The sequence below is a fragment of the Epinephelus lanceolatus genome, chromosome 21 (assembly GCF_041903045.1).
Source record: "Epinephelus lanceolatus isolate andai-2023 chromosome 21, ASM4190304v1, whole genome shotgun sequence".
Lineage (NCBI taxonomy): Eukaryota > Metazoa > Chordata > Actinopteri > Perciformes > Serranidae > Epinephelus > Epinephelus lanceolatus.
The window spans coordinates 11,573,461-11,601,457 of NC_135754.1; the positions used below are offsets into that span (position 1 = coordinate 11,573,461).

General features: G+C 40.0%; 1 protein-coding gene and 1 long non-coding RNA gene across 3 annotated transcripts; one reads left to right on the forward strand and one right to left on the reverse strand.

Moving 5' to 3' along the window:
• The first annotated feature begins 8,011 nt into the window (after nucleotides 1-8,011).
• On the forward strand, nucleotides 8,012-12,141 carry LOC144459469 (uncharacterized). The gene is made up of 4 exons (XM_078163679.1): nucleotides 8,012-8,217; nucleotides 11,097-11,253; nucleotides 11,853-11,934; nucleotides 12,121-12,141. The coding sequence occupies exons 1-4, from the start codon at nucleotides 8,148-8,150 to the stop codon at nucleotides 12,139-12,141; spliced, it is 330 nt and encodes a 109-aa protein (XP_078019805.1). The 5' UTR covers nucleotides 8,012-8,147.
• Nucleotides 12,142-15,386: 3,245 nt separating this feature from the next.
• LOC144459396 (uncharacterized) lies at nucleotides 15,387-18,766 on the reverse strand. 2 transcript variants are annotated; one of them, XR_013488373.1, is made up of 4 exons: nucleotides 18,590-18,766; nucleotides 18,300-18,449; nucleotides 16,659-16,770; nucleotides 15,387-16,521 (listed from the first exon to the last, which is right to left on the reverse strand). It is a non-coding gene; the product is annotated as an uncharacterized LOC144459396 (long non-coding RNA). The 2 variants fall into 2 exon arrangements; XR_013488374.1 differs by lacking the exon at nucleotides 18,300-18,449 and having other exon boundaries at nucleotides 15,390-16,521.
• Between the last annotated feature and the right edge of the window lie 9,231 nt (nucleotides 18,767-27,997).

Sequence of the window (27,997 nt, forward strand, 5' to 3'; positions counted from 1 at the left end):
TATGTAGCCTATTTTGATACAAACATCAGCCTGATTTCTGTTCATAAAAAACTGAAAATGACGTGTGTGTTTAATCAGTAGGCATAATCATTACTAAGCATGAATAAATCACCCAGCTGCTCGATCCAAATAAGCTGAGGTGCGTGAGTGCGCTGCAGGACCATCAGAGCAGCATCAAGGCCTACGGTGATTTAAAGGGCCAGTGTGTAATATTTGGCATGGTTTATTGTCAATCTGAATCTGAATCTGAATATTCTACCCATTAATATGTTTATATTAGTGTATAATCGCTATAAAATAAAATTCGTTTGGTTTTCGTAGCCTTATAATTATGCTTTTATATATATATATCAAGGGCCTTGCTTTAGAGAGGTCGCCATCTTGCGCCGCCATGTATGTAAGGCAGCCCGAGCGGACAATCCAGCCAGCCAGAGAACGCGTTTCGGATGTATAAATGAACCAACGAAGACAGCGGGAGGAAGGAAGAAGGAGGAGGAAACAGCAGAGAGTGTTAGTAGTTCGTCGATGGAGAGTAGTGAAAAGTATTTTTAGTTATAAAGTTTGCGAATGGACCACACTTACCACGCAACAGGAGAGAATGAACCCGAACCATCATCTGCGAGGAAAAGAAGACGCTACTTCACTCCTTGTGATGCACTCTCTGCGGCGCTTTTCCTCCTGGTGATATATCTCCCCAACGATGGTAGCACCGAATCCCATTCTGTGCATTCAGCCTCTCTTCTCACCTGCTCAGCATCAAACACATGGAGTTCCTCATCTGTATGCTCCGGCTCAAACAGGTATGGCTCTGGGTCTGTGTCCGCTACAAGAAACTCTTCAAAATCACGTTCAAAGTCGTCCATTGCAGCTACTATAATCTGGAGATATTGCTAGGCTAAATAAACAGCTGAGCTCTGTTTACCGGCTACGCTGTCAGTCAGTGTGCGGGCTGGAGATTGGTGGAGCAGAGAGGGAGGGGAGTCCCCACTTGGGATGGTAAACGAGTAGCCTATGTGTGTAAAGTTATGAAGTGTGTCTGTTACACTAGAAGAGTCAGAGTTTGGGACGGAGTCTTTTACCCCCTGGAGTGTTACCAGAGTTTTTGGAGTGCTCAAATAAACGGGCCTTTTTCCCGAACGCTCCTCTGGTCTCCTGCTCGTGAGTGATTCATTACAATATCGTAACATGGTTTAGATTTCTAAATAGATATTCACCTCGTCGCTAGATAGACCTACTCCTGAAAAACTCGTGTGCAAGGCTTTTTGTCCCTATGAGGCCGCCGTCATTTACCCGATGGGAGGGGTGAGCGAGTGAGCCCTGCAATCTAGAATTTGACCACTGATGTCACTGTTTTCAACCCATTTTACACACTGGCCCTTTAAAGTTCAAGTTAAAGTCCCACTGATTGTCACACACCTGAGTGTGTGAAATTTGTTCTCCGCATTTGACCCATCCCCTGAGGGAGCGGTGAGCAGCAGCGGTGCCGTGCTTGGGAATCGTGGTGATGATTTACGGTGGCGGAGCGCATAAACAAACACTCTGGAGGAGGTATGTGCTCTCAAATCAAACTTTATTGAAGGATTATTCGTTTACCTGAAGTGTCTTGAAATGAATTTCACCGCTGATTGTTTTCTTGATAGACTCTGATTTTTTATTTGGATACTTTTTTTCCGACGTGGCCAAACAATTGAGAGCGGTGACGCATGGTCCGTATAGATGAACTTGTATGAACCTGAGTTGATTAATGAAGTAACTTGAAGTCAGAAAGAAGGAAAACTGTTTCTAAACCTTTTGATGATGTTTTGGATGTTTATTTGTGAATGAAATGGCAAGTTCTGACGAGTCAGAAACGACTCCTGTTAAAGACATGGATGAGGCTGCAGCATGTCTGCGCTCATCTAGAGCATCATACCTTGATGAAGTGAAAGGAATAAAGGTAAAGATAAAATGATAACCCTTTTATTTTTATTTTTATTATTATTATCTTATTATGCCAACTGAAGAATTAAATTTGTTTATTTGGGTGTTTTAGCTCTTTTCTCTGGAGCGGAAACTGACGCAAATGAGCTCATTAATCAATGAGGGGGAAAACAATATGATTCCACGATTAGTCGGCTAAAGGAAAAATCTGTCAAATCAGATTCGACTATGAAAATTCTTAGTCGGGGACACCCCTAGACCAAATATTCTACAGCAACATCTGTTCTTGGTTTGCTTCAAAGGCCTTTGTGTTAATGCACTTGGAGAGAAGTGCATGAGAGAAATCAAATAACATCAGTTGTTAAGAAACATTCAGAGAGGAAGGAAAAAAACAAAGTAAACAATTACTGAGAAAAGATTTTACTTCATCATTGTTGCATCACTGCTGTTCGTCTCCTGATGCAGTTTATAATTCGACATCTTCTCACAAAACTCTCAGCAAGACAATAATTAAGCATATCATCTAAACTCGACCTTTTAATTGGAATGGCAACTTTTGCCGTTGTGCCAAAGTTTCTAATGTCCCCTCTTTCTCGTTCATATTATTCTTATTGTCTGTGTATCATCTGTGTATCATCTGTGTAGGGGGTCTACTTTGTGTTTTGCGTCTTTTAACTAACTAATACAGATAGTTTTGACAATTGGTCTTGCTTGTATTTATAGCCTATATTTACAGTTTACCTGGCCTCAAAAGCGAGTCAATCTCCATAAACCCCCACGTTAAGATATCCAACTTTACAGCAGAAATAAACATCTTTACAGTCTGGTATAACAAAAGGTTTTGGTCTCTATAGCTAAATTCACCCTTCACGACAACAGGGGGTACATTTTTTTTTTATCTAACTCATCCATTAAAGGGCCAGTGTGTAATATTTGGCATGGTTTATTGTCAATCTGAATCTGAATCTGAATATTCTACACATTAATATGTTTATAAAAGTGTATAATTGCTATAAAATAAAATTTGTTGGGACGGAGTGTTACCAGAGTTTCTGGAGTGCTCAAATAAACGGGTCTTTTTCCCGAACGCTCCTCTGGTCTCCTGCTCGTGAGGGATTCATTACAATATCGTAACATGGTTTAGATTTCTAAATAAACATTCACCTCATTGCTAGATAGACCTACTCCTGAAAAAGTCGTGTGCAAGGCTTTTTGTCCCTACGAGGCCACCGTCATTTACCCGACGGGAGGGGTGAGTGAGTGAGCCCTGCAATCTAGAATTTGACCACTGATGTCACTGTTTTCGACCCATTTTACACACTGGGCCTTTAATCTTTTTTTAGTAAGGCTTAGAGATTTTATTAACCATTAATATAAAAAACTTTACATATGGCCCATAGTATTAGAAGCAGATGAATCTTCAGACATGTTTTGGTTTCCATTATCCTTTCTCCCATAAAATGACTGTTATCTGAGCACATTTGAGGATGAGAAAAAGGATATTAACCCCAAAGTAGGAGACAGCACAAGTTTTTTTTAATAGTATAACCTGAATTCCAAGATAGAAATTCAAGCCACATAAATTCAGACAGACTGGTTCAAAGTAAAATATTTTAGTGCTATAAACAGTGGTATTTCAGTTTCAACATATCAGTGGTGGTTGAAAGTGACGAAATTTAAACAGTGTTGCTGACCATGTACGTTTGTGACTGTCCATCGTAGTGTGTCTTCTTACAGATTTTTTCAAACCATATATGGAGGAAAATTATTGACAAAATCACTGAGAGACATTCATAAACGTGTTCCTCTTTCTCTTGACCAGTTAGTGTCCAGAATAAGGATTTTAATTACTCACTATAACCACAAGGTGAGTGTGACTTGAATACTAGTGAAGATAGGCCACTAAACTGAGTGTGATACAGCAAATAATACTGTGTTAAGGCACAAACTGATTTGAAAACAAATTGCTAGGGTATACATAGCTGATGGTAGCCATGATCACCCAATTTTTATCACTGCGTGTGTTTTGCATTGCAGGTCAACCTCCAGCAACTGGCTGCTGCATATTAGTCTCAATGGCCCCCATTAGGGAACCTGTCAAAGCTGAAGGTCACTGTGACCTTGCACCAATCTCACTCTGGTGTACAAGTTATCTAAAGAAGGCCTTGAGGGAGTTTCTTCAACTTTGGCACAAACATCCACTTGGACTCAACGATGAATTGATAAAATTTTGGTGGTCAAAGTCAGATACTGAATTGTTGACACTCATCTTGGGTGCCCATCTTGAAACTGTGCAAATTGTATAGATCATCTCTGCTGCCGGGTTGAACATGTGTGTGAATCATCCAAGTTTTGGAATTTGAAGCTTCATTGGAGCGACACTCATATTTAAAGCATTGTCTTGTGTCATGGCTACATCTGAGTCTGGCAAGACATGGCTGTAAACTGCAACTGCAACTTGGCTGGATCACAGAGGCATACAGCTGCAAGGTGGTGATTCTGGCTTAACCCTATTGGAAGGAAACAAAATCATTTGGCAACCACTAAAAAGACAACTGTGTTCCTCTTTCTCTGAGAGGGTGTGTGTTTCCTCATATTATCCCTATTTATACCAGTGGTACAAAGTCAGACTTTCACTGTTTACTTCACTGACAAGTGTTGGACCAGTGAGGCTCTTAATTACTTACTATAACCAGATTTCTGCTGTGCAGAGACACAGTGTCAGTCTTGGACCCAGAATGCATTTCTCCATCAGCTGTGGACTGTCTTTCATGTGTGTAACTGCACTGCTTTTCCTTCCTGCAGGTGAGTGTGACTTGAATACTAGTGAAGATAGGCCACTAAACTGAGTGTGATACAGCAAATAATACTGTGTTAAAGCACAAACTGATTTGAAAGCAAATTGCTGTGTATACATTTCTATCACTCACTGTGTGTTTTGCATTGTAGGGACACTTGAATGTGCCGACCCTTCACCCTCGGTTGCTGCTGCCGGTTCGACATTGATTGACATCCATTTCGACTGCTGCCACAATGTCTCAACGGCCCGCATTAGGGAACCTGTCAAAGCTTGCTATGAACAGAAGGAAGACAAATTTCCTGATTGTAAAATACATGCATACATGTAAGTAAAAGTATTCGATTACACACAAGCTTCACTTTCTGCCTGTGTTTGACTTGTGTTGTACCAGATAATGTCTGGCACAAACTTTAAGTTACAATCTTGAAGATCTCCATGCTGTTCTCTTTGGGGGCTCCTGTGGTGATAAGCAGTGATTGCAGCTGTGTTTTTGCATCTCACTTCCCAGACAGTCTGCTGGTTAGCCCTGCTGACCCTCTCTGGCGGACCAAACAGAGCTGGGTTATGGAAGACACGTCACAAATGTTGCATTCATGTGCTCCTCAGATGTTCCCATTAACCAAATTAGGAAACAACGTGGAGGCTACAAAGAAGATTTTTTTAAGAAGACTTTTTTAAAACTAATATAGTTCACTGTGTGTGTAACAGTTACAATCTTATATAGCATATAACAAGTTACATGTGAGCTTGAATTAAAAAAAGTTTCTTAACATCAGCCGAACATTTACTTTCATCCGCCTTGTTCTTGTGTGAAATGATGTCAACTCATTATTCAGTATATTCTGACACCAGATGAATGCTGTGAGCAGCTTGTGATTTCTTTTTGACTAATGTTAGATATGGTGATCGATACCACTCTTATATCTGTGTTTTAATTATGCAACTAAACACCTTGTTTGGTTTCTCATGTTGTCCTCCTACCTTATAGTTTGAAGAATAACACTGACTTTCTCTATTGCGTGGACCCAAATGCCAGCTGGCTCCCAGAACGACTTGAGAGGTTAAAGACAGTAAGTCTGGAGAACACACTCTTATTTTGAAATTTACAACTGAAAGAAACATATCGAGAAAATAATGTCCATGCAGATTTTTGTGTCTTTATTTTTATGTTTTCTTTGTTTTTTTGTACTTAGTCGTATTACTATTAACTATGGTCATTTGATAACACTTTGTAAGGCGGGATCTAGAATATACCCAGCCTCCCAAGGAACTCTGAATAAAATTGTCCATTTTTAAAGCTAAAATTAACCGTTTCTCTCCACAGAGAGGAATAAATTGCACAGTCCTGTGAAGACCCTGAAGAGCAAAGATGAAGACGATGCACCGCTACCTTCTACGCAGATATCTTTACACTGGCACTTGTTCCTGTTTTATTTTTCCACTAACTAAGGTGTTTTATTTCCGCTGTTTTTACATACATTAAAAAATATTAGCAATGCCTTTGGCAGGAATCTCTACTGTCTTCTAATCTAATAAAGCTGATTTTGAAAAATGTTGTCTTGGTGAATGAATGAATAAAATAAAAATAAAAATAAACCATTTCATTTGTGCGGTGAAAGTACGTAGGATGACCGATGGAAGGTGATTGAGTGACTCTCTCTTCTCCATAATAACAATAATTTAAAAAAAGAAAATTCTGGTACTGTTGTTTGATCGACGCCGTGTTTAGTGGGGCGACTCGAGCACCTGTCAGGCTGCCACTCAGACTGTCTGAAGCAGGCGTGGACAGCAGTCAGTGATCGAGCCAGGTAACTGAATAAACTAAAATCATTTCAGTGTGGGCTGCTTGCTTGCTTCTTGTAATTCTTCTAACAAGAGGCAGCGGCTGGCTGTACTTGCATGAAGTAACGTTGAAATGAATTAATGAATAAATTAAGCATATGAAACATTAGCAAACGTTACCTAGGTAAAGTTAGCTTGCTATTTTAACCCTATGGGCCTCTATGGATTTTCTTCGCACGACCTGACACACCACAAACACAGACAACAAGCGAACCTTGTGTGAGTGTACTTTTGGCTGTTTTTTTAAGAGCAAAAATATATAAGATGTTCCTAGGTCTATTCATTATGAAATACAAATAGAAAGCACAGATAGCTGTTAGGGTATGAATAACATGTTCAGTAAGTAATTGTAGGTGGTAATGTTCACCAATCAGCATATTGTATTGGTGCTAATTCAAAGCCAACATTTTTGCTGCTTTTTTTTCAACAATAAAACCTACATTAGATCAATCACCTGGAGAACGCCGATTTCTTGGCCATGTTCTGTTAATCCGTAACCAGGTATCTGACCGGCTAACTCACCCATTAATATCTTATCAAAGCTCACATTACGTATAATTATGGATGGGCCGTTTTGAGTGACAGGCTATCTACTGATGGTGTCCTTGGCTTCTCAGTCAGATGCACCCCTCACTTATCCACAGCGCCTGCCTCTCACCCACATATGGTCACTTCTGGCTCAAAAAAACCAAGATAGCGACAGTGACAGCCAAGTTGCTGAACTCGAGGCTTCAAAAGGAAGTCCATGGTGAGTAATACTGTAGGTATATGGGTATTACCATGGTAGCTGTAACCATTATTTTTACAGTCTATGCGTTTTAGAGGTGAGTGTGTTCAAAAACTTAAGGCTGGGAAAGTATCAGTGTGAAAGCACAGAATGTGATCGGCCTGATGCCACACCACCAAATTGTACCCTGCCAATATATTGCTACTCAGTTGTCTGATATGTATGTGGATGTAAAGGCTCTGTTGGGTTGCTTTTGTATTTTCATTTTTTTCATACTCTATACCTGCCCTATTTAAAAGTTCTTTGTCATGTGTTTTGTAATGATTATCAGTCAATAAAGTTAATCAGGTCCTTACACGCATGACCTGATTTCTAAGAGTAAACTGTTCTCGTGTGTGTGTGTTCACTAGATATAACTTACTTGTAACACACAAAAAAGCAGTAGGCTTTAATTATTTCCCAACACTATCAACTTGTGTTTCAATATTCAGTGCACTTCGGGAAACATCTGTCTGGAGGAAACAAGTCCTCTCTGCCTGGCCGCCAGCAGCTGCTCAAAAACATGCCTGGTTATGTCAGTCGCTGATTAGTTCAGTGTATTAGGACTGAAGGTCAGACCAGTGATTTCATGCCAGTTTCTAACAGATATCAGGCTACATCTGGCATGGTTTGGTGCAGCAGCGCCCTGCAGGTCATCTTATATCCTCTCCCTGAGAAAACATTCCCTCAATAACAAACACTCCTCCTCTACAAACATATTATTTAACAAAAGTTTGTTGAGTGAGTTTTCAGAATCGGGCTCTTCATTACTCACTACGACCACGTCTCTGCTATACACAGTCATACCTGGAGCCCAGGATGCCTTTCTCCATTAGCTCTGAGGTGTGTCTCATGTACTTAACTATGCTGCTGATCCTCCCCGAACAAGGTGAGTGTGCCTTTGACTACTGGAGTCTTTTAGTCCAGTAAAGTGGGGTTCGAAATAACTCACGGGTTCTACTTAGGTGTCAACTTCTATGTGGGGGTGAAAGTAGGTAGAGCTTTAGGCTAAGAATCATGTCCAAGACTTTCCTGAGGTAAAGGCATTGCAGGGACCAGTAAATAGGGATGTGTTCCAAATCGCAGACTTTTTCTTATTACTCTTAGTAGGTTCTGCAGCTGTCCTTTAATAGTATGTACTGTTGCATGCCATATGCACTCAGTTCAGACATACTACTTCCTCATAGAGATAAAACAAAACGCTGTTCACCGAGCTTGCCAAGAGACAGATGTCGACCCGGAGAGCTCTGCTGTTGTTATTTTGCAATAAGTAATAACTGCGTACATTATTGATTCTAAAATATTATATTCACGATAGTAAAATTACAGAGGCTGGACATTTCACTTCAATGTGTTGTCATCTGTCATTGTGACTTATGGCAGCTGTCAATCAACTGTCAAGCTGTTGTCTGTTTGCAGAGGATTGTGGGTCAGAATAGACAGAAAGCATGCTGGCTTGTAGCAAAATCTGATAGGATGTACTGCATTTGACATACTATGTACTGGGACATACTAAATCTTTTTCTGGCATACTATATAGTATGGTAGTATGGGTATTGGAACACACTTACTGTGTCACCCTCATCATTGGCTGCCTATAGAGTAGGGTTGAGTTTAGACAGGTTTGATCTGGTCTAGTCAGTGGCATTTTGTGACTCCATTGTTGCGGCTATTCTGGGTTGCACTGGGCCATTGTGCAACTGGGGTTTTCTGTGGTATACAGTGCAGCTGAAATATGGCTCCTATGATGGAGGAGTTTGTTCAATCTCCTTCTGAGGAGTTATTTGAAAAGTATACCAAGAAAATGCTATTAAACATTGTTGATCACTATGGAATTAAATTACCAGATTAAAGGTTTAAAGAATCTTAAAAAATGCTGTGGAAAATCAAATTGCTAGAAGGTTAAATTCTGGTAAATGAAGAAATGAGGGAGCAATTTTTAAGATTAACATCAGGAAAACTGCTGGCTCTAATGTCTGAACAACAATGAGAACCTCTGATGTTACAGTTTCAATGTGGAGAAATCAAACAACAAAGGGAATTGGAAATGGAAGTAACGAGACAAAGGACAGAACTGGCTGAACTGTAACTGCAGCAATGCAGACTAAATTTGATTTAAAAAAGGTAAACCTGTAAGGGGTTTGGTTCAGAGTAAATGTGAGTTTGATGTGGCAACTAACTTGTGTTTAGTTGTGTTTGGCTAACTTGTGTCTAGTGTTTGGGGCGGCTGTGGCCCAGAGGCAGAGGATCATCCACTAATTGGAAAATTGGTGGTTCAATCCCTGGCTCCTTCTGTCCACTTGTTGAAGTGTCCTTGGGCAAGATACTGAACCCTTAATGCTCCATGGCTGTTCCATCAGTGTGTGAATGGTTACTGAGTAGCAGGAGGCACCATGCATGTCAGCCTCGGCCACCAGTGTGCGAATGTGTGTGTGAATGGGTGAATGTGACTTGTAGTATAAAAGTGCTTTGAGTGGTCGGAAGACTAGAACAGCACTATACAAGTGCAGTCCATGTACCATTCCCAAGTTTGCAGAGAAGGATCCAGATGTGTTACTCTCTGTTTGAGAGGGTCGTGTAGTCTAGAGAGTGGTCTGATGATGCGCACACCCCTCTTCTCCAGTGTGTTCTGACAGGTAAGGCACAAGAGGCTCAAGTTCTGCTTTCCAAGTCAGACAGCACATCTTTGAATTTGCACATCTGGTGTTAAAACAGTTCATCAGTTTGTGCAGTTCCTGGGGTGGAGCTGCAGTCCAACACTAGGCAAGAGGTCTGACGATTCAGCATCCATATCTGAGGGGTTTCCGTCAGTCCAGGGTCAGAAAAAAAGTTGCAATGACAATTTTGCCTGATACATGCACTTTTCCTGTTTTAGTGGCACTGATGACACTGTTGACCAAAGAATGGGTCTGGTTCCCATCTTGGCTCCACTCCACAAATTAAATCTGCTTTCAGGTTTGCTGTCCGGTGAAGCGGCAGTTGGTGTTCAATTTATGTTCCCAGTTGAAGGGGTTGACGTGATCCGTGGAAATGACTGAGCTGGTGAAGGTGTGTGGCCTGGCAACCATGCGGGTAACATGGCTTATCATTTTCCAGCCATCGCAGTTACCGGTGCCACGAGCCGTGCCAACTTCGACAATACTTGCAAAAAGAGGCAAAAATAAGTTACCTGTTGTGTTCATACCTGTACCAGTGCTGTCTATTTGGCAGAGATTTGGCAGAAAAAGCTGAAAGGTCAAAGTACAACAGGCCCAAAGGATGAAAGCATCAGTTGATTGCTGTGCTGAGCAGCACCAGTTAGGTTGGTGATCTGGTGTTGTTGTGACTGGTGTGGTTGCTGTTTCAGGCTTGGTTTTGTGGTCCGTTTACACTTGTGTGTCAGGTTCCTGAGCTGATCTCTCTGCAGAGGGATGGCTCTAAACTTGACCATGTTGATCAGCCATGCATCTGTTCTGTTCTTTGTGTTGGTATTGTGGCTGGCACCATCCTTTCCTCACCTAGGGGGGAGGGAGAGCTGTCAACTGATGTCGGTGATTGCAGGACCCCCTTTGAAATTTAAAGCGTTTGGAACCATTCTGTCCTGTTTGTGGAATTTGGATGAGGTTGGGTGTGATTTGTTGATTTATATAGTTCTTCCTAAATTTTTATGACTATAATTATATTTGCCTAATCTGACACAGTGACCATTGTTAACAGACAAAAATACTGTGAAGCGTGAACCCGGCATTACTAATGTTATTCTGTGTGTTTTTGTGTGCTGTATTTCAGGGCGTCCTCAGTGTTACAGGCCTTGGCCCAGGGTCCCAGGACTCATTATCCCCCCTTGCTGTATGAAAGCCTCAAAGGCCCACATTCAAGAGCCCTTTGTTTCCTGCTTTGAACAGAGGGAAACCACATTTGCTCATTGTGGAATACATGCATTCCTGTAAGAAAAAGTATAACACTAACACAAGCCTCATCCTCTGTCTGTATTTGGGGTGTGGTGGAACGCAAATTTTAGGCAGACAAACGGGGCATAATGTGAAGAAAAATTGCAGCAATTGGTATTTAAATGGCTTTAAATGCCCTGATCTATTGGCAAACATGTAATACAGTCATCTAATAATAATTACACATATAAACATGTGAAACTAAGAATCATTTTGTTTTTATTAGCTTGGAATGAGCCCTTCATTGAGCTGGTCAACTTCCATGGAGCTCACTATGTTGCACTACCATGTTTTTAGAGTAGCTCTGAAAGGACTGGCTCTATAGAGGGCCTCATGTGTTCTTACATTACCTGAAGGCTGATGTAGGTTCTACTACATGCATGGAAAGGAGGGATTGAGCCGAGGGGCATTGAGTTAGGTGCAATGTGCAACCTTTACCACTAGATGCCACTAAATCCCTCATACTGCTCATTTAAAACAGGATATAAGCAATCATTATTTTACAATTTGTCACTACGGGGTAATTCTGAGGTATTATTATGGTGTTATATTTTAATGAAGTATTATATTCCTATTTGTCTTTGCAACTCTACAGTTTTACCACTGCAAACAAAACACAGTACTGTGTGGATCCAGAAGCCAAATGGCTCAAAAGAAGATTCCAAAGGTTACAGAAAGTAAGTTTGGAAGACAGACTTTTATGTTTGTTTTTATATTACCATTTTCTTTTTTTATGATTTATTTTGTTCCATATTCCCACAGTAACAAGTAATGTTGTACATTTGTGGCAAATCAAATGCAGCATACTTTGAAGGGTCCTTTAATTTTCTACACATTAACCTATAACTTGTTTTTCTCCACAGAAAGGGATATGTTGCTACTGAAAGGCATCCAACAGCCAAAATGAAGATGATACATTATGACCGTCTAACAGAAATCTTTATATTTAAACCATTTTTTTGAATGTTCCTGAATTAGAGCTTTAATTATCTATTGTTTTTAATACATATCAAGATATTAACTATGTCTTTATAGGACTCTTTAAACCAAAGTAATTTTGACCAAGTCATATAGCAACTTGGTGCCATTGGTACATAGATATGCATTTGTTATCTCTGAAGGTGAAGTTTGTTGATAGCCTAATGTTAGCTTTGCACTTTTGGTGATTGCATTTACACTCCAGAAATCATTATTAGTGTTCATTTGTGCAGATTATCTTGCTGAACAAAATGCATAAGTATCATAAACTTTTGTTTGCCACACAGCTTATTTTCTACAAAATACAACAAAATGTCATCCCTGCAGCACTCTGTTGTGTTCACTGAGCTTCAGACAGGCTTGTTAAAGTGTCAGTTTTATCGTTCTGGAACTCAGACATCTGAGAATCAGCTGGTTAATAGTCGTGATGTTACGCCCAAAGCATTTTAAAGCAGCAGGCACTTACATCACACTCAAATCAGAGTCTCGCTGCTGGAATTTTGAACTTAAACTGTAGAGTCTGGTTAAAGGTATTCTGTTTTCATTAAGTAAAATGGCATTCATAGCAACTTTAGCTTCTAAAATGTGATATCTCACATGAGAGATTTAAATGAAATCCTTAATGACTGGTTTGTGAAAAAGGTGAGAGGGAAATCGGGATACGGAGCTGTAGGACTGCTCACTGTCTTTATCTACATTGTTAGATTTGGAGGAGGAAGATAGTGATGAATGAGTAAGTTAGACTTTAAACATTATTTGGAAATTGAAGCAAAAGAAAATGCCTTTCATATCTTACCATATAATGATGAAAACTCTGTGTGTCTGTGGGTGTGTCTGTGTGTCTGTTCCACGTTTTTCTCCTCACTGACTTGGTCAATCCATGTAAAATTTGGCACAGTGGTAGAGGGTCATGGGAGGATGCGAATGAAGCAATAGATTTCCACCATTTTGAATTTTTTGAAAAACACTTCAAATCAATCTCTTCCTAGGAAGTTTGAGCGATCTGCATGAAACTCGGTGAACATAATCTAGGGACCAATATCTAAAGTTCCCTCTTGGCAAAAGTTGGAAAACTTACTAAAACTGAGCTTCAATAAGGCAATGTATATTGCAGAGGGCGTGGCTCATCACATAAAGGTATTTAACATCTCAAGGGTTTCACCGATCACCACGCAACTTTGTAGGCATATGACCACACATAATCTGAGGGGACCCCTCCATTATTGACCCCATCAAACAAAATGGGGGCGCTAGAGAGCTAATTTCTTATCTAGGCCTAACCGCCATATCGATTTTTACTAAACTTGGTAGATACAGTCAGGTCCATAATTATTTGGACAATGATACAGTTGTCGTCATTTTGGCTCTGTACACCACCACAATGGGTTTTAAATGAAACAATGAATAACTGCTTAAAGTGCAGACTCTCAGCTTTCATTTAAGGCTTTTTTCAAAAATGTAGTATGAACCGTGTAGGAATTACAACCATTTCTTCACACAGTCCCCCGACTTTAAGGGCTCATAAGTATTTGGACAAACTAACATAATCATCAATTAAACAGTCAGTTTTAATACTTAGTTGCAAATCCTTTACAGTCAATGACTGCCTGAAGTGTTGGACACATAGACATCATCAGATGCTGGGCTTCTTCCCTGGTGATGCTCTGCCAGCCCTTTACTGCAGCCGTCTGCACTTCCTGCTTGTGTTTTGGGTGTTTTGCCCTCAGTTTTGGCTTCAGCAAGAGAAACGCATGCTCAGTTGGATTCAGGTCAGATGATATGACTTGGCCGTTGCAGAACATTCCACTTCTTTGCCTTAAAAATGTCTTTGGTTGCTTTTGCAATATGCTTCAGGTCAATGTCCATCTGCACTGTGAAGCATCGTCCAATGAGTTTTGAAGCATTTGGTTGAATCTGAGCAGATAATGTAGCCCCAAACACTTCAGAATTCATCCTGCTGCTCTTGTCAGCAGTCACATCATCAATAAATACAAGAGAACCAGTTCCACTGGCAGCCATACATGGCCATGACATAACAGTACCTCCACCATGCTTCACTGATGAGGTGGTGTGCTTTGGATCATGAGCAGTTCCTTCCCTTCTTCCTTCTCTTGTCTTCCCATCATTCTGGTAGTTGATCTTTGTTTTATCTGTCCATAGTATGCTGTTCCACAACTGTACAGGCTTTTTAGATGGTTTTTGACAAACTCTAATCTGGCCTTCCATTTTTAAGGCTAACCAATGGTTTGCATCTTGTGATAAACCCTCTGTATTTATTCTAGTGAAGTCTTGTCTTGCTTACAAGAGCAGCAGGATGAAAGCTGAAGTGTTTGGGGCACCATTATCTGCTCAGATTCAATTAAATGCTTCAGAACTCATTGGACGATGCTTCACAGTGCAGATGGACATTGACCTGAAGCATATTGCAAAAGCAACCAAAGACATTTTTAAGGCAAAGAAGTGGAATGTTCTGCAACGGCCAAGTCATATCATCTGACCTGAATCCAACTGAGCATGCGTTTCTCTTGCTGAAGCCAAAACTGAGGGCAAAACACCCAAAACACAAGCAGGAAGTGCAGACGGCTGCAGTAAAGGGCTGGCAGAGCATCACCAGGGAAGAAGCCCAGCATCTGATGATGTCTATGTGTCCAACACTTCAGGCAGTCATTGACTGTAAAGAATTTGCAACTAAGTATTAAAACTGACTGTTTAATTGATGATTATGTTAGTTTGTCCAAATACTTATGAGCCCTTAAAGTCGGGGGACTGTGTGAAGAAATGGTTGTAATTCCTACACGGTTCATACTACATTTTTGAAAAAAGCCTTAAATGAAAGCTGAGAGTCTGCACTTTAAGCAGGTATTCATTGTTTCATTTAAAACCCATTGTGGTGGTGTACAGAGCCAAAATGACGACAACTGTATCATTGTCCAAATAATTATGGACCTGACTGTATGTAGAACAGAACGCCTCAAGGTGACTGGAGAAATTTAACTCTAATTGGCAACTGGGTGGCGCTATAACAGAAAAATGGCTAAAATGCGACAGATCGCTGTGGCTGCAATCATACTATCAAATTCCCAAAAATTCTGTCTGAATACATTGCCCTGCTTAATGGGTTCAGTTGACTATTTAATCCGCAATTTCCTATGACCTGTATCCCAAACACACACCATGTGAAACTGTACGTGGGCAACTGTGTACTCAATGGGTATGGAGTAGTTTAATGGATATATTACAATCAAGATCGAGCTAATTAAAAATCAAAACACATATGACAAACTTGGCTAACAAACAATAACAATATATATCAAACTGAAAGAATATGGCATGTGCAAAATTTCAACTTTCTTCTTTTATTTTCAATTTTATTTTACTGCATCCTAAATGTGTTTTGCCTTTCACTTTCTCTTACACAGATGTTTTCCACATACACTCCACTCCATCGAGCCCATCAATGCTGTAACATTAGAGCTAGGATTTTGGTGCATCCTCATTTGGATGGCACTCTAAGCTGCCACCTGTATATCGCCTATAGAAACATCCTCTACTGAGTAATGCCAGCCAGCATAGATCACATTTGAGCGGATACTTTAAGTAACTGCTTTTGAGTTTAACATGAGTCATCACATTTACATTCTACAGCAAAAGAGACGAGAGGGGTTTTAACTGTAAAAAAAATGAAAAGGATTTTTTTTCCTTGCACATATTTAGTATATGGCATTAGCAATAAACACAGGGACACATAATTACAACAAGAAAAAAATGATTTTTTGTTTCACTGCGTCTTTAATGAAAAAAAAAAAAAGTGACCACCTGTTTCTACTGTTCATGATTACATCCAGCCATACAAATGCACTATCAACGACTTGCCAGCAGATGTCACCATTTTGACTGTATCGATTGTTAGAGTCAATTTATGCAGTTTATTAAAAAAAAAAAAGATTTATTCACAAGCCAAAATATCATCTCCATATATTACATATCATATCTTATGTACACAAAATATTGATACAATTAGTTTGTTCTCTGTAACAAACTAAGGCCCCAAAGCAAACTACAGTATCCTCTCACAGGCCCACTGTCTCAGAGTCTTGGAAGCGAATCTCCTCAGCTTCACACTCACAGCAGTCTTTGCCTTTAATCTGCACAACAAATTGTTTGATAACAGCAGCTGTGGTGCAGTAACAGGTCAGGGTTTAGTGTCTCTGTCTGCTTGACTCGGAGGAGGATCCATCAGGTCCTTGAATCCCAGTTTCTCCAGAGGCTCTCTGGCCATCAGCTGACTGGAAAACACAAGACACCTCTCAGGAAAAATTACAATTCTCGTTTAAAAGGTATAACTACAGTGTTACAGTTTACTCAGTCGGCAGATCTAAGGATTTTAAGAGGTGTAAGCTGTATTTTCAATGAGGTTTCTTACTTGTCCATGCGGCATTCCAGGTACTCTTTGGACTGCAGTCGGCACTTGGAGTTGTCAAAGCTGTTTTCTCTCAGACATTTCATAAATATATCCTTGAAGGCTTTACACTCTCCTGAAATAATAAAGCATATCAACATCAAAGTCCAGCCGAACAGTAGAGATGTAAGACATTATTCCTTGTCATATGTTTGAAAATGTCCTCTGTATTTTGTTTATTTTGAAATGGTTACTGATGACTCCCTTCATGATGTACTATTATTGGTTTTATCTTAAGTCATCCACATTGTCACTACACAAGACAATTTCTTTGACACAAACCTGAGTCAGTTTGATTCAATTGCACCTGACAAAGGGCCAATTTGAGCTCAAACTTTACTTCCTGTAATAAAGAAGGGGTTTTAAAAGGAGCAGCACTGTGAGTCCTCTGGTAGATGTAACTCACAGATATAGTTTGTTGGACTGTGTGTGTGTTTTATCAATGATTGTTAATTTAGAACACAGCAGCCTGTATTAGCTAAGCCCCAGTATGAGCCTGCCATGTATAACCATTAAGCAGTAGTGGACGAAGTGCTCAGATACAATACTACAGTATACAAATACTCTGCTACAAGTCAAATACCTGCATTCAGTATTAAAAGTATAAAAGTATTAGAATCAACAAATAGGCTACTTAAAGTGGCAAAAGTAAAAGTACTCATTTTGCATTAGACCCATTTCAGCATATAATATATTATAGGATTTTGATTATTGATGCATTAACGTGTACATCACTTTAATATTTCAGCTGGTAAAGGTGAGGGTATTCTAATTTACCAATATGACTGTATTAATTAATTTGTAGACCTATACACTTTATATATATTAGGCTACTTACTATATGTGTAGCTTTCCAATTCCGTACTGAGGATCAATAAAAACTTATGGACATATGTATTTCACCATAATTTGTTCATTACATTTTGTATTATTAATCTGGCAATCTAGTAAATAGCAAACAGGCTAAACGTAGGATCAAAAGTAAAACTGAAGATGTGACGTAGCAGGAAATGGAAATACTTAAAGTGCAACTTGCAGGTTACATTGTTTTAAAAATATATACATAATCTTGTCTGAAAATTACCATATGAGAAGTTAATTCAGAATTTATTATGGTTTACACGAAATAAGGGCACAAATTCAGAAGAAAAAGTGGCTCTTTTTAGCTCCTCTTCTAAAAACGCTTTTTTTTTTCAACATCGCCTGATACTACGTCACGAGAGGGACTCTGCGTCCTTGACCCTGCTTCTGTCCAATGCGCAGTAGGTGGTAGTGAGTCTGAGCGGTAGTAAACTTGTGAGTGAGTATTTATTTAGTTGTTAACAGTGCATTTCACCATTTGTGATTATGCCGAATTATTGTGTTTGTGCAGGTTGCACAAACTCGAGTCTGTCAGGACACCGTTTTGGTGCCTGGGTGCGTTTTGTGCAGGTGAAGAGGTGCAATTTCATGGCTTCATCTGTGACGGAAGAAATCTGTAACCAGAATACGTGCATCAAAATGTTACTGTAAGAAGGCTATATTGAGTGCCGGATTATCACAGTGATATTAATAGGTAAATGTTAAAAATTGTTGTAAAATGTATAAGAGACGTGTTAGTGTTACCTGGGCTTCCCAAAGTTCCAGCTGAGATCACGAACTGCCTTTCTTACTGTGTATAAACTGATGTTTATGTTGTGCCTTCTTAGGAGAAGCGCTTTCATTTTTAACTCCTCGTCTATTTTCAGGATGGAGTCTATTATTTCCATCACCTGACTGGAAGAGACGCATTGTTTCAATACATAGTTTGGTACTTATAGCCTATTGTTATTTTTGTTAACATGTCAAACAAACTTATTTGTATTGCAAAACCGTGCGCAGAGTTTATAAATTTAAAGAACAAAAAGAAACTATACCTTGTCAGTTTACGCGGTTTTCGGTTCCTCTTCTCCACAACCGCATGTCGGCAATGACGCCGGATAGTGCCATCAAGGAAGATGTAACTCCAATCATCTCCAGATGTTTCGCGATAGCTCGAGTCGCCCAGCCTTTCTTCCGCAGACTCTTGATGAGCTCACTGATTTGCGGGTTGATCACAGCCATGTCTGACACTGAAATATCACATTCAGTCAAACACTACTATTTATCTTGGCGAGTGGGCGTGGATTACTTACATCCCCTTCGACCCCCCTTAATAATGGATTGTTGATTTTAAACAAGACGGAGCGCAGCAGCCACTGTAAAAAAAAATCTAAAACTTGTGTTTAATGACAATCTTATCTGTTAACAGATGATACACAGATGATACACAGACAATAAGAATAATATGAATGAGAAAGAGGGGACATTAGAAACTTTGGCACAAAAGCAATAGTTGCCATTCCAATTAAAAGGTCGAGTTTAGATGATATGCTCAATTACTGTCTTGCTGAGAGTTTCGTGAGAAGATGTTGAATCATAAACTGCGTCAGAAGAAGAACAGCAGTGATGCAACAATGATGAAGTAAAATCTTTTCTCAGTAATTGTTTACTTTGTTTCTTCCTTCCTCTCTGAATGTTTCTTAACGGCTGATATTTGATTTCTCTCATGCACTTCTCTCCAAATGCAAGAAAGCGTGCTCTTTTCACTTTATCTATGTTTACTGTGCCCCCCCCCCCCCTTTTTTAAAGATGAGATTTTTCAGGCCTTTGCCTTTATTATAGAACAGCTGGAGAGTGACGAGAAAGAGGGGAAAGAGCAGGGGGGTGATATACAGCAAAGGGCCACAGGCTGGAATCAAGGACTCAACGACGCTGCCAAGGACTCAACCTACATGGGGCGCACACTCTAGGTGGTAGGCTCGCGGTCGCCCCAGGACAATCAAATTAGGGGTGACCCCGAATAGTTGATGATTCAGTGATTTGATTCGGAGTAGTCTGATTCGACGGCCAGTCTCGCTGTCGAATCGTTGCAAAATATGTTTATGAAACAAGACCGTACCATTCTGACTATGTGGGGGTGCTCACTGCTTTTTTTTGATACAAACATCAGCCTGATTTCTGTTAATAAAAAACTGAAAATGATGCGTGCGTTTAATCAGTAGGCATAATCATTACTAAGCATGAATAAATCACCCAGCTGCTCGATCCAAATAAGCTGAGGTGAGTGAGTGCGCTGCAGGACCATCAGAGCAGCATCAAGGCCTACGGTGATTTAAAGTTCAAGTTAAAGTCCCACTGATTGTCACACACCTGAGTGTGTGAAATTTGTTCTCCGCATTTGACCCATCCCCTGAGGGAGCAGTGAGCAGCAGCGGTGCTGCGCTCGGGAATCATGTGGTGATGATTTTACGGTGGCAGAGCGCATAAACAAACACTCTGGAGGAGGTATGTGCTCTCAAATCAAACTTTACGTTTTGAAAGGAATTTCACCGCTGATTGTTTTCTTGATAGACTCTGATTTTTTATTTGGATACTTTTGTCCTACGTGGCCAAACAATTGAGAGCAGTAACGCACGGTCCATGTGGATGAACTTGTATGAACCTGAGTTGATTAATGAAGTAACTTGAAGTCAGAAAGAAGGAAAACTGTTTCTAAACCTTTTGATGATGTTTTGGATGTTTATTTGTGAATGAAATGGCAAGTTCTGACGAGTCAGAAACGACTCCTGTTAAAGACATGGATGAGGCTGCAGCATGTCTGCGCTCATCTAGAGCATCATACCTTGATGAAGTGAAAGGAATAAAGGTAAAGATAAAATGATAACCCTTTTACTTTTATTATTATTATCTTATTATGCCAATTGAAGAATTAAATTTGTTTATTTGGGTGTTTTAACTCTTTTCTCTGGAGCGGAAACTGACGCAAATGAGCTCATTAATCAATGAGGGGGAAAACAATATGATTCCACGATTAGTCGGCTAAAGGAAAAATCTGTCAAATCAGATTCGACTATGAAAATTCTTAGTCGGGGACACCCCTAGACCAAATATTCTACAGCAACATCTGTTCTTGTTTTGCCTCAAAGGCCTTTGTGTTAATGCACTTGGAGAGAAGTGCATGAGAGAAATCAAATAACATCAGTTGTTAAAAAACATTCAGAGAGGAAGGAAAAAAACAAAGTAAACAATTACTGAGAACAGATTTTACTTCATCATTGTTGCATCACTGCTGTTCGTCTCCTGATGCAGTTTATAATTCGACATCTTCTCATGAAACTCTCAGCAAGACACTAATTAAGCATATCATCTAAACTCGACCTTTTAATTGGAATGGCAACTATTGCTGTTGTGCCAAATTTTCTAATGTTCCCTCTTTCGAGTTTCATATTATTCTTATTGTCTGTGTATCATCTGTGTATCATCTGTGTAGGGGGTCTACTTTGTGTTTTGTGTCTTTTAACTAACTAATACAGATAGTTTTGACAATTGGTCTTGCTTGTATTTATAGCCTATATTTACAGTTTACCTGTCAATTGCAAAACATTTAAACTGAAAGGCCATGCGTTAATTTTCACCAATCAGAATATTTTATTGATGCTAATTCAAAGCAAACATTTTTGCTGCTTTGTATCCTCATTAAAACCTATACTATGTTAATCACCTGGAGAACGGTGATTTCTTGGCCCTGTTCTGTAAATGTGTAACTGGATATCTGACCAGTTTTTACCAAGCAGAAACCTCTGGGGCTGAAAAATGAAGCTGACCCAAGTGCCAAAAACTGCAGTTCATCGAATGGCCACTTGAGGCTGGCCTCAAAAGCGAGTCAATCTCCATAAACCCCCACGTTAAGATATCCAACTTTACAGCAGAAATAAACATGTTTACAGTCTGGTATAACAAAAAGTTTTGGTCTCTATAGCTAAATTCACCCTTCACGACAACAGGGGGTACTTTTTTTTTTTATCTAACTCATCCATTAATTTTTTTTAGTAAGGCTTAGAGATTTTATTAACCCTTAATATAAAAAACTTTACATATGGCCCATAGTATTAGAAGCAGATGAATCTTCAGACATGTTTTGGTTTCCATTATCCTTTCTCCCATAAAATGACTGTTATCTGAGCACATTTGAGGATGAGAAAAAGGATATTAACCCCAAAGTAGGAGACAGCACAAGTTTTTTTTAATAGTATAACCTGAATTCCAAGATAGAAATTCAAGCCACATAAATTCAGACAGACTGGTTCAAAGTAAAATATTTTAGTGCTATAAACAGTGGTATTTCAGTTTCAACATATCAGTGGTGGTTGAAAGTGACGAAATTTAAACAGTGTTGCTGACCATGTACGTTTGTGACTGTCCATCGTAGTGTGTCTTCTTACAGATTTTTTCAAACCATATATGGAGGAAAATTACTGACAAAATCACTGAGAAATATTCATAAACATGTTCCTCTTTCTCTGGAATGGGTGTGTTTGTGTGTGGGTGGGGGTTGTACCTCCTCATATTGACCTCATTTATAAGGTCAGGGCTTTACTGTTTACATCACTGGCAAGTTTTTGACCAGTTAGTGTCCAGAATAAGGATTTCAATTAACCAGATTTCTGCTGTGGGGAGACACACTGTCAGTCTTGGTCCCAGAATGCATTTCTCCATCAGCTGTGGACTGTCTTTTATGTGTGTAAGCGCACTGCTTTTCCTTCCTGCACAAGGTGAGTGTGACTTGAATACTAGTGAAGATAGGCCACTAAACTGAGTGTGATACAGCAAATAATACTGTGTTAAGGCACAAACTGATTTGAAAACAATTTGCTAGGGCATACACAGCTGATGATAGCCACAATCACCCAATTTTTATCCCTGTGTGTGTTTTGCGTTGTAGGTCAACCTCCAGCAACTGGCTGCTGCATATTAGTCTCAACGGCCCGCATTAGGGAACCTGTCAAAGCTTGCTATGAACAGAAGGAAGACAAATTTCCTGATTGTAAAATACATGCATACATGTAAGTAAAAGTATTTGATTACACACAAGCTTCACTTTCTGCCTGTGTTTGACTTGTGTTGTACCAGATAATGTCTGGCACAAACTTTAAGTCACAATCTTGAAGATCTCCATGCTGTTCTCTTTGGGGGCTCCTGTGGTGATAAGCAGTGATTGCAGCTGTGTTTTTGCATCTCACTTCCCAGACAGTCTGCTGGTTAGCCCTGTTGACCCTCTCTGGCGGACCAAACAGAGCTGGGTTATGGAAGACACGTCACAAATGTTGCATTCATGTGCTCCTCAGATGTTCCCATTAACCAAATTAGGAAACAACGTGGAGGCTACAAAGAAGATTTTTTTAAGAAGAACTTTTTAAAACTAATATAGTTCACTGTGTGTGTAACAGTTACAATCTTATATAGCATATAACAAGTTACATGTGAGCTTGAACTAAAAAAAGTTTCTTAACATCAGCCAAACATTTACTTTCATCTGCCTTGTTCTTGTGTGAAATGATGTCAACTCATTATTCAGTATATTCTGACACCAGATGAATGCTGTGAGCAGCTTGTGATTTCTTTTTGACTAATGTTATATATGGTGATCGATACCACTCTTATATCTGTGTTTTAATTATGCAACTAAACACCTTGTTTGGTTTCTCATGTTGTCTTCCTACCTTATAGTTTGAAGGGTAACAGTGACCGTCTCTATTGCGTGGACCCATATGCCAGCTGGCTCCCACAACGACTCGAGAGGTTAAAGACAGTAAGTCTGGAGAACACACTCTTATTTTGAAATTTACAACTGAAAGAAACATATCGAGAAAATAATGTCCATGCAGATTTTTGTGTCTTTATATTTATGTTTTCTTTCTTTTTTTTTGTGTTTAGTCTTATTACTATTAACTATGGTCATTTGATAACACTTTGTAAGGTGGGATCTAGAATATACCCAGCCTCCCAAGGAACTCTGAATAAAATTGTCCTTTTATGGGTTTAGGTTTTATTGTGTTTGACAAATCAAATTCAGCAGAGGACATTTAAATTGCAATAATATGGAATTTTTAAAGATAAAATTAACCGTTTCTCTCCACAGAGAGGAATAAATTGCAAAGTCTTGTGAAGACCCTGAACAGCAAAGATGAAGACGATGCACCGCTACCTTCTACGCAGATATCTTTACACTGGCACTTGTCCCTGTATTATTTTTCCACTAACTAAGGTGTTTTATTTCCACTGTTCTTACATACATTAAAAAATATTAGCAGTGCCTTTGGCAGCAATCTCTACTGTCTTCTAATCTAATAAAGCTGATTTTGAAAAATTGTTGTCTTGGTGCCATTGTTGTTTAACAGCATATATTGGTACACACAGCCCTAAAAATCTCTCTGGAAGATTTTAAATTGAAGAACAAATTTAAAACTTATAGTAGTTTGATAGTTTGACATTTTGGGATACACTCATTCACTTTTTTGCTGAGAGTTACTTTGTACTCTACAGGATAAATATGGAGCTACGCAGCCAACGGCCAGCTAGCACAGCTTGGCATAGAAAAAGCGGAAAACAGTTAGCACTGATCGTTCCCTTCAAAGCTAAAAATATCATACACCAATAGATATGTAGTTTTATGCAGACATAGTTGAAGTTTTATGGAGTTGGACAGAGTTAGGCTATAACTAGCTGTTTACCCCTGTTTCCCAGTCTTCATGCTAGGCTAAGCTAACCAGCTGTTAGATGTAGCATCATATTTTTCCCACAGACATGAAAGCTTTTATCTAACTTGGAGGCAAAAAGTGAATAAGCCCAAAACATAGAGCAACTTCTTTAATGTTCAGGAAAATATTAAGAGGATCCAAAAATGGATTTTAAGTCCTCTGAGTGTGTTTTGGTTTGAATTTATTATGTTAAATTCTGATGTCAGAAGGTCTTCTATGCAACATGACCGACTTGACTTGGACAAATAGTTTTTTTTTGTTTTTTTTTAATATTGGAATTTTTTTTATCAGATTTTAATAAAACAACACAACTGAATTCCACGACAGAAATTCAAGCCACATAAATTCAGACAGACTGGTTCAAAGTAAAATAGTTTAGTGCTATAAACAGTGGTATTTCAGTTTCAACATGAGATATCAGTGGTGGTTAAAAGTGGTGAAATTTAAACAGTGTTGCGTTACTGTTTGTTTCTGGCCATGTCTGTTTGTTACTGACCATCACTGAAAACAGTGTGTCTTCTTACTGATTTTTTTAACCATATAAGGAAACATATTGACAAATCATTGAGTAACCATTCATAAACACAACTGTGTTCCTCTTTCTCTGGAGTGGGTGTGTGAAGGGGGTCTGCCTCCTCATATTGACCTCAAGGACTCTTTCTTGCATGTCAGGGCTTTACTGTTTACTTTATTGACAAGTGTTTGACCAGTGAGTGTCCAGAGTAAGGACTTTAATTATTCACTATGACCAGATTTCTACTGTACAGAGACGCATCATTTTGGGACCCATGATGCCATTCTCCTTTTACTATGAACTGTCCCTCATGTGCTGCTTGCACAAAGTCAACTCTGACTACCTATGACTTCTATGTTCTTTAAAGTGTAAAGGCCTTTACATAGTCCGCAAGAACAGAGAAATTTGTTCTCTCTCGCAGGTCCGAGAGAAAAGAATGACGTCATTATTTTCTCGCAGACCTGGTTTGGGAGTTCTTGCAGCTTGTTCTCGACACATCATCTGGGCAGAACTTTCTTCTCGTGTGGTGTCCGAGAATTATTGTGTGATTGATCAGAAATTTGAAGTGGGCTTGGTTAATGCGGAAAAGCATGTGACGTATGCGGCAGTGGGAGGGGCCTATGAGGACTTCCCAGGAGTTCTGCACTTGAGTTTCTTGTGAAGTATGAAATGTCCTGGCCAGAACGAACATTGTTCTTGTTCTTGCCACCTCGAGAAAAAGAACAATTTTCTCTGTTCTTGCGGAGTATGTACAGGGCTTAACTTGAATAGGAGAATCTTTCAAATTGTATCCGAGAGATGTTTGATAATATGTTCCAACCCTCACCGGTTGTCAAGAGCTCTGAGTAGTGACCAAAAGAATGAAATTGCTGATACAAGAGGCTGAAATGAGTGTCACCAATCCAACTTCAAAGAACCTTTCAAAAGGGTCCAGTTGAGGTGGTTGGTCCATCCATCCATCCATTTCCTTTTTCTTATCTGGGGCCAGGTCACAGGAGCAGTAGGTCAAGTAAAGTGCTCCAGGCGTCCCTCTCCCTAGCGAGATTTAAAGGTCCTCCTGGGGGACCCCAATGCATCCCCAAGCTAGATGAGACACATAATCCCTCCAGCACGTTCTGGGTCTCCTATCAGTTGGGCATGCCCAGAAAACCTCTAACAGGAAGTGCTCAGGAGGCATCCTGATCAAATGCTTGAGCCACCTCTACTGACCCCTTTTGATTTGAGAGAGCAGCACTTCAACTCGTAGCTCCCTCTGCATGTCTGAGCTCCGCACCTTGGGCTCTAGTTTCCCGGCACAGCGCAGGGTGGCGCAGGGTGGCGAACCCCGCGCAGAGCTAGTTTCGAGCAGCGCAACCCGAGGTGCGCTCAGTTTGGTAGTTTGGCAGACCAAGGTGCGCTGAGATGGGTGTGGCAGCGCAGCAGGGGGAGGTGTCGACAGATCCAGCTTAGTGCAGTGACAGTTACATGCCAAAAGGCTTCGCCGAAGGTGCGCTAAAAGCTCACCAGCTGAAACCAGGTCTACTGTCAGGGCAGGCGGAGTGCAGCCGGTGTAAGCTGAAGTTTGGCTGACCTGCAGACAGTGTGCACACGTCACCAAAACCTCACAGGCAGGTTTCCAGAATATCAGGCACATTAACAATGCAATAAATACCCACAAAAACCACTATTCAATGCAACTACCTGCAATCAGCATGTAAATGTAGCTCTATATCCACTGTCCCGTCACATCTGATGTCAGATCAAAGGGGAGATGGTGGAGCCCATCTGTGAATGAAATCACTTTCATTGGCAGTACACAAGAAGAGACAGGCAAGTGAGGAAAGTATACAAAAGGCTAAAGTCAAGAGCGAGTGAGATAAAAAAAAAAAAACATGTTCCATAAGGTAAGATTAATTTATTTTATCCAATGAGCTCTTAAACAGAACTGTTTTGTGATTTTGTGGTTACTGTTCACTGGCACATGGTAAAATTGCTTTGTTCTTTCAACACTGTGTTGTGTTGTTAATGTGCTAACTGGCTGACAGGCGTCAAGACAGTCCTGTGGTTTTCCTTTTGTGAAGACCCCTCCATGCCACGAGGTGTGCCAGCTTGCTGGTTTGCTTCTGCTTTCTCTCTCAGGTCTGGTTGGGCGGGGCCATCTTTGGTTGATGCGCTAAACCTGGGCCTGATGTAGTGCATCTATAAAAGCATCTCCTCAACAGACACGCAGCTTGTGAACAGGCAAGGCACGCAACTGCTTGGGGCCCCGAGCCGAGAGGGGGCCCCAGAGACTCGGGGCCCGAGGGCTGTTTTTACCAAAATGTCTCAAAAATGTACTAGCTGCAGTGACCACATCCCCCTCCCCCTTAAACAACAACGGGCGATATGCAATGACATCTCAGTAGGAAACCTCCTGAAAGGGGCCCCACGTCAATCCCATGATCCCACCTCGCGTTAACTGGTGTGATGCTAATTGTTGTGCAAGTTGGAAATGAAGCTGAGGGAAAATGAAGAGGAGTTATCCATCTGGTAGTGAGAAGAGGAAGTAAAAAAAAGAAGCTTAAGAAAAAAGAAAGAAAGACAGTGGTAAGGTGAGCAGATAATGATATAAGCATGACATTAACAATAAATGACTGCTGTTATTGAACTGTTACTTTGTCTAACTAACCGGGAGACAGACTTGAATAGCAGCTAACATTAGCGTCAGAACGCTAGCTGACGCTAACGCTAGCTTACGTTAACGCTAGCTGACGTTAACGCTAGCTGACATTAACGCTAGCTTACGCTAACGCTAGCTTACGCGAATGTGGCATCCTGGACATTTCATTGGTATCATTAATGTTATTGACTGGGCCACCCCCTTAATTTTTCTGATTATTCTAATTGCTTGTGTAGACACACCTGATTTCAGACTGGACTAGAGTAGTTGCTACCCCAGTAGTGTAATGGTTGCTGTTTGCCCTGTTGTCATGGCAACCACTGTAGTTCAGAGGAAATCCGGTCAAAGTCAGTTTAACTGTATACTTGTTATACTACTTTACTCGTGTTTTATCTGTTTGTGTGTTTACAGGTGAGTTAAATATGTTTACACAAGCATCCATATGTTTTGATATTTTCTGTTTACTCAATGTTTACACTTGTTAAATGAATGTTAAATGAAGAAGTGAGAGGCTATGTAGCAGTGGTCAGCAACCGTTGTTATGTTGTTAGTA

Excerpts from the sequence above, each read along its gene's own strand:
- LOC144459469 (XM_078163679.1), top strand. The coding sequence starts at position 8,148 with ATGCCTTTCTCCATTAGCTCTGAGGTGTGTCTCATGTACTTAACTATG. Across the intron at positions 11,254-11,852 it reads TGTGGAATACATGCATTCCT|TTTTACCACTGCAAACAAAA; the intron begins GTAAGAAAAAGT and ends GCAACTCTACAG. Across the intron at positions 11,935-12,120 it reads GATTCCAAAGGTTACAGAAA|AAAGGGATATGTTGCTACTG; the intron begins GTAAGTTTGGAA and ends TTTTCTCCACAG.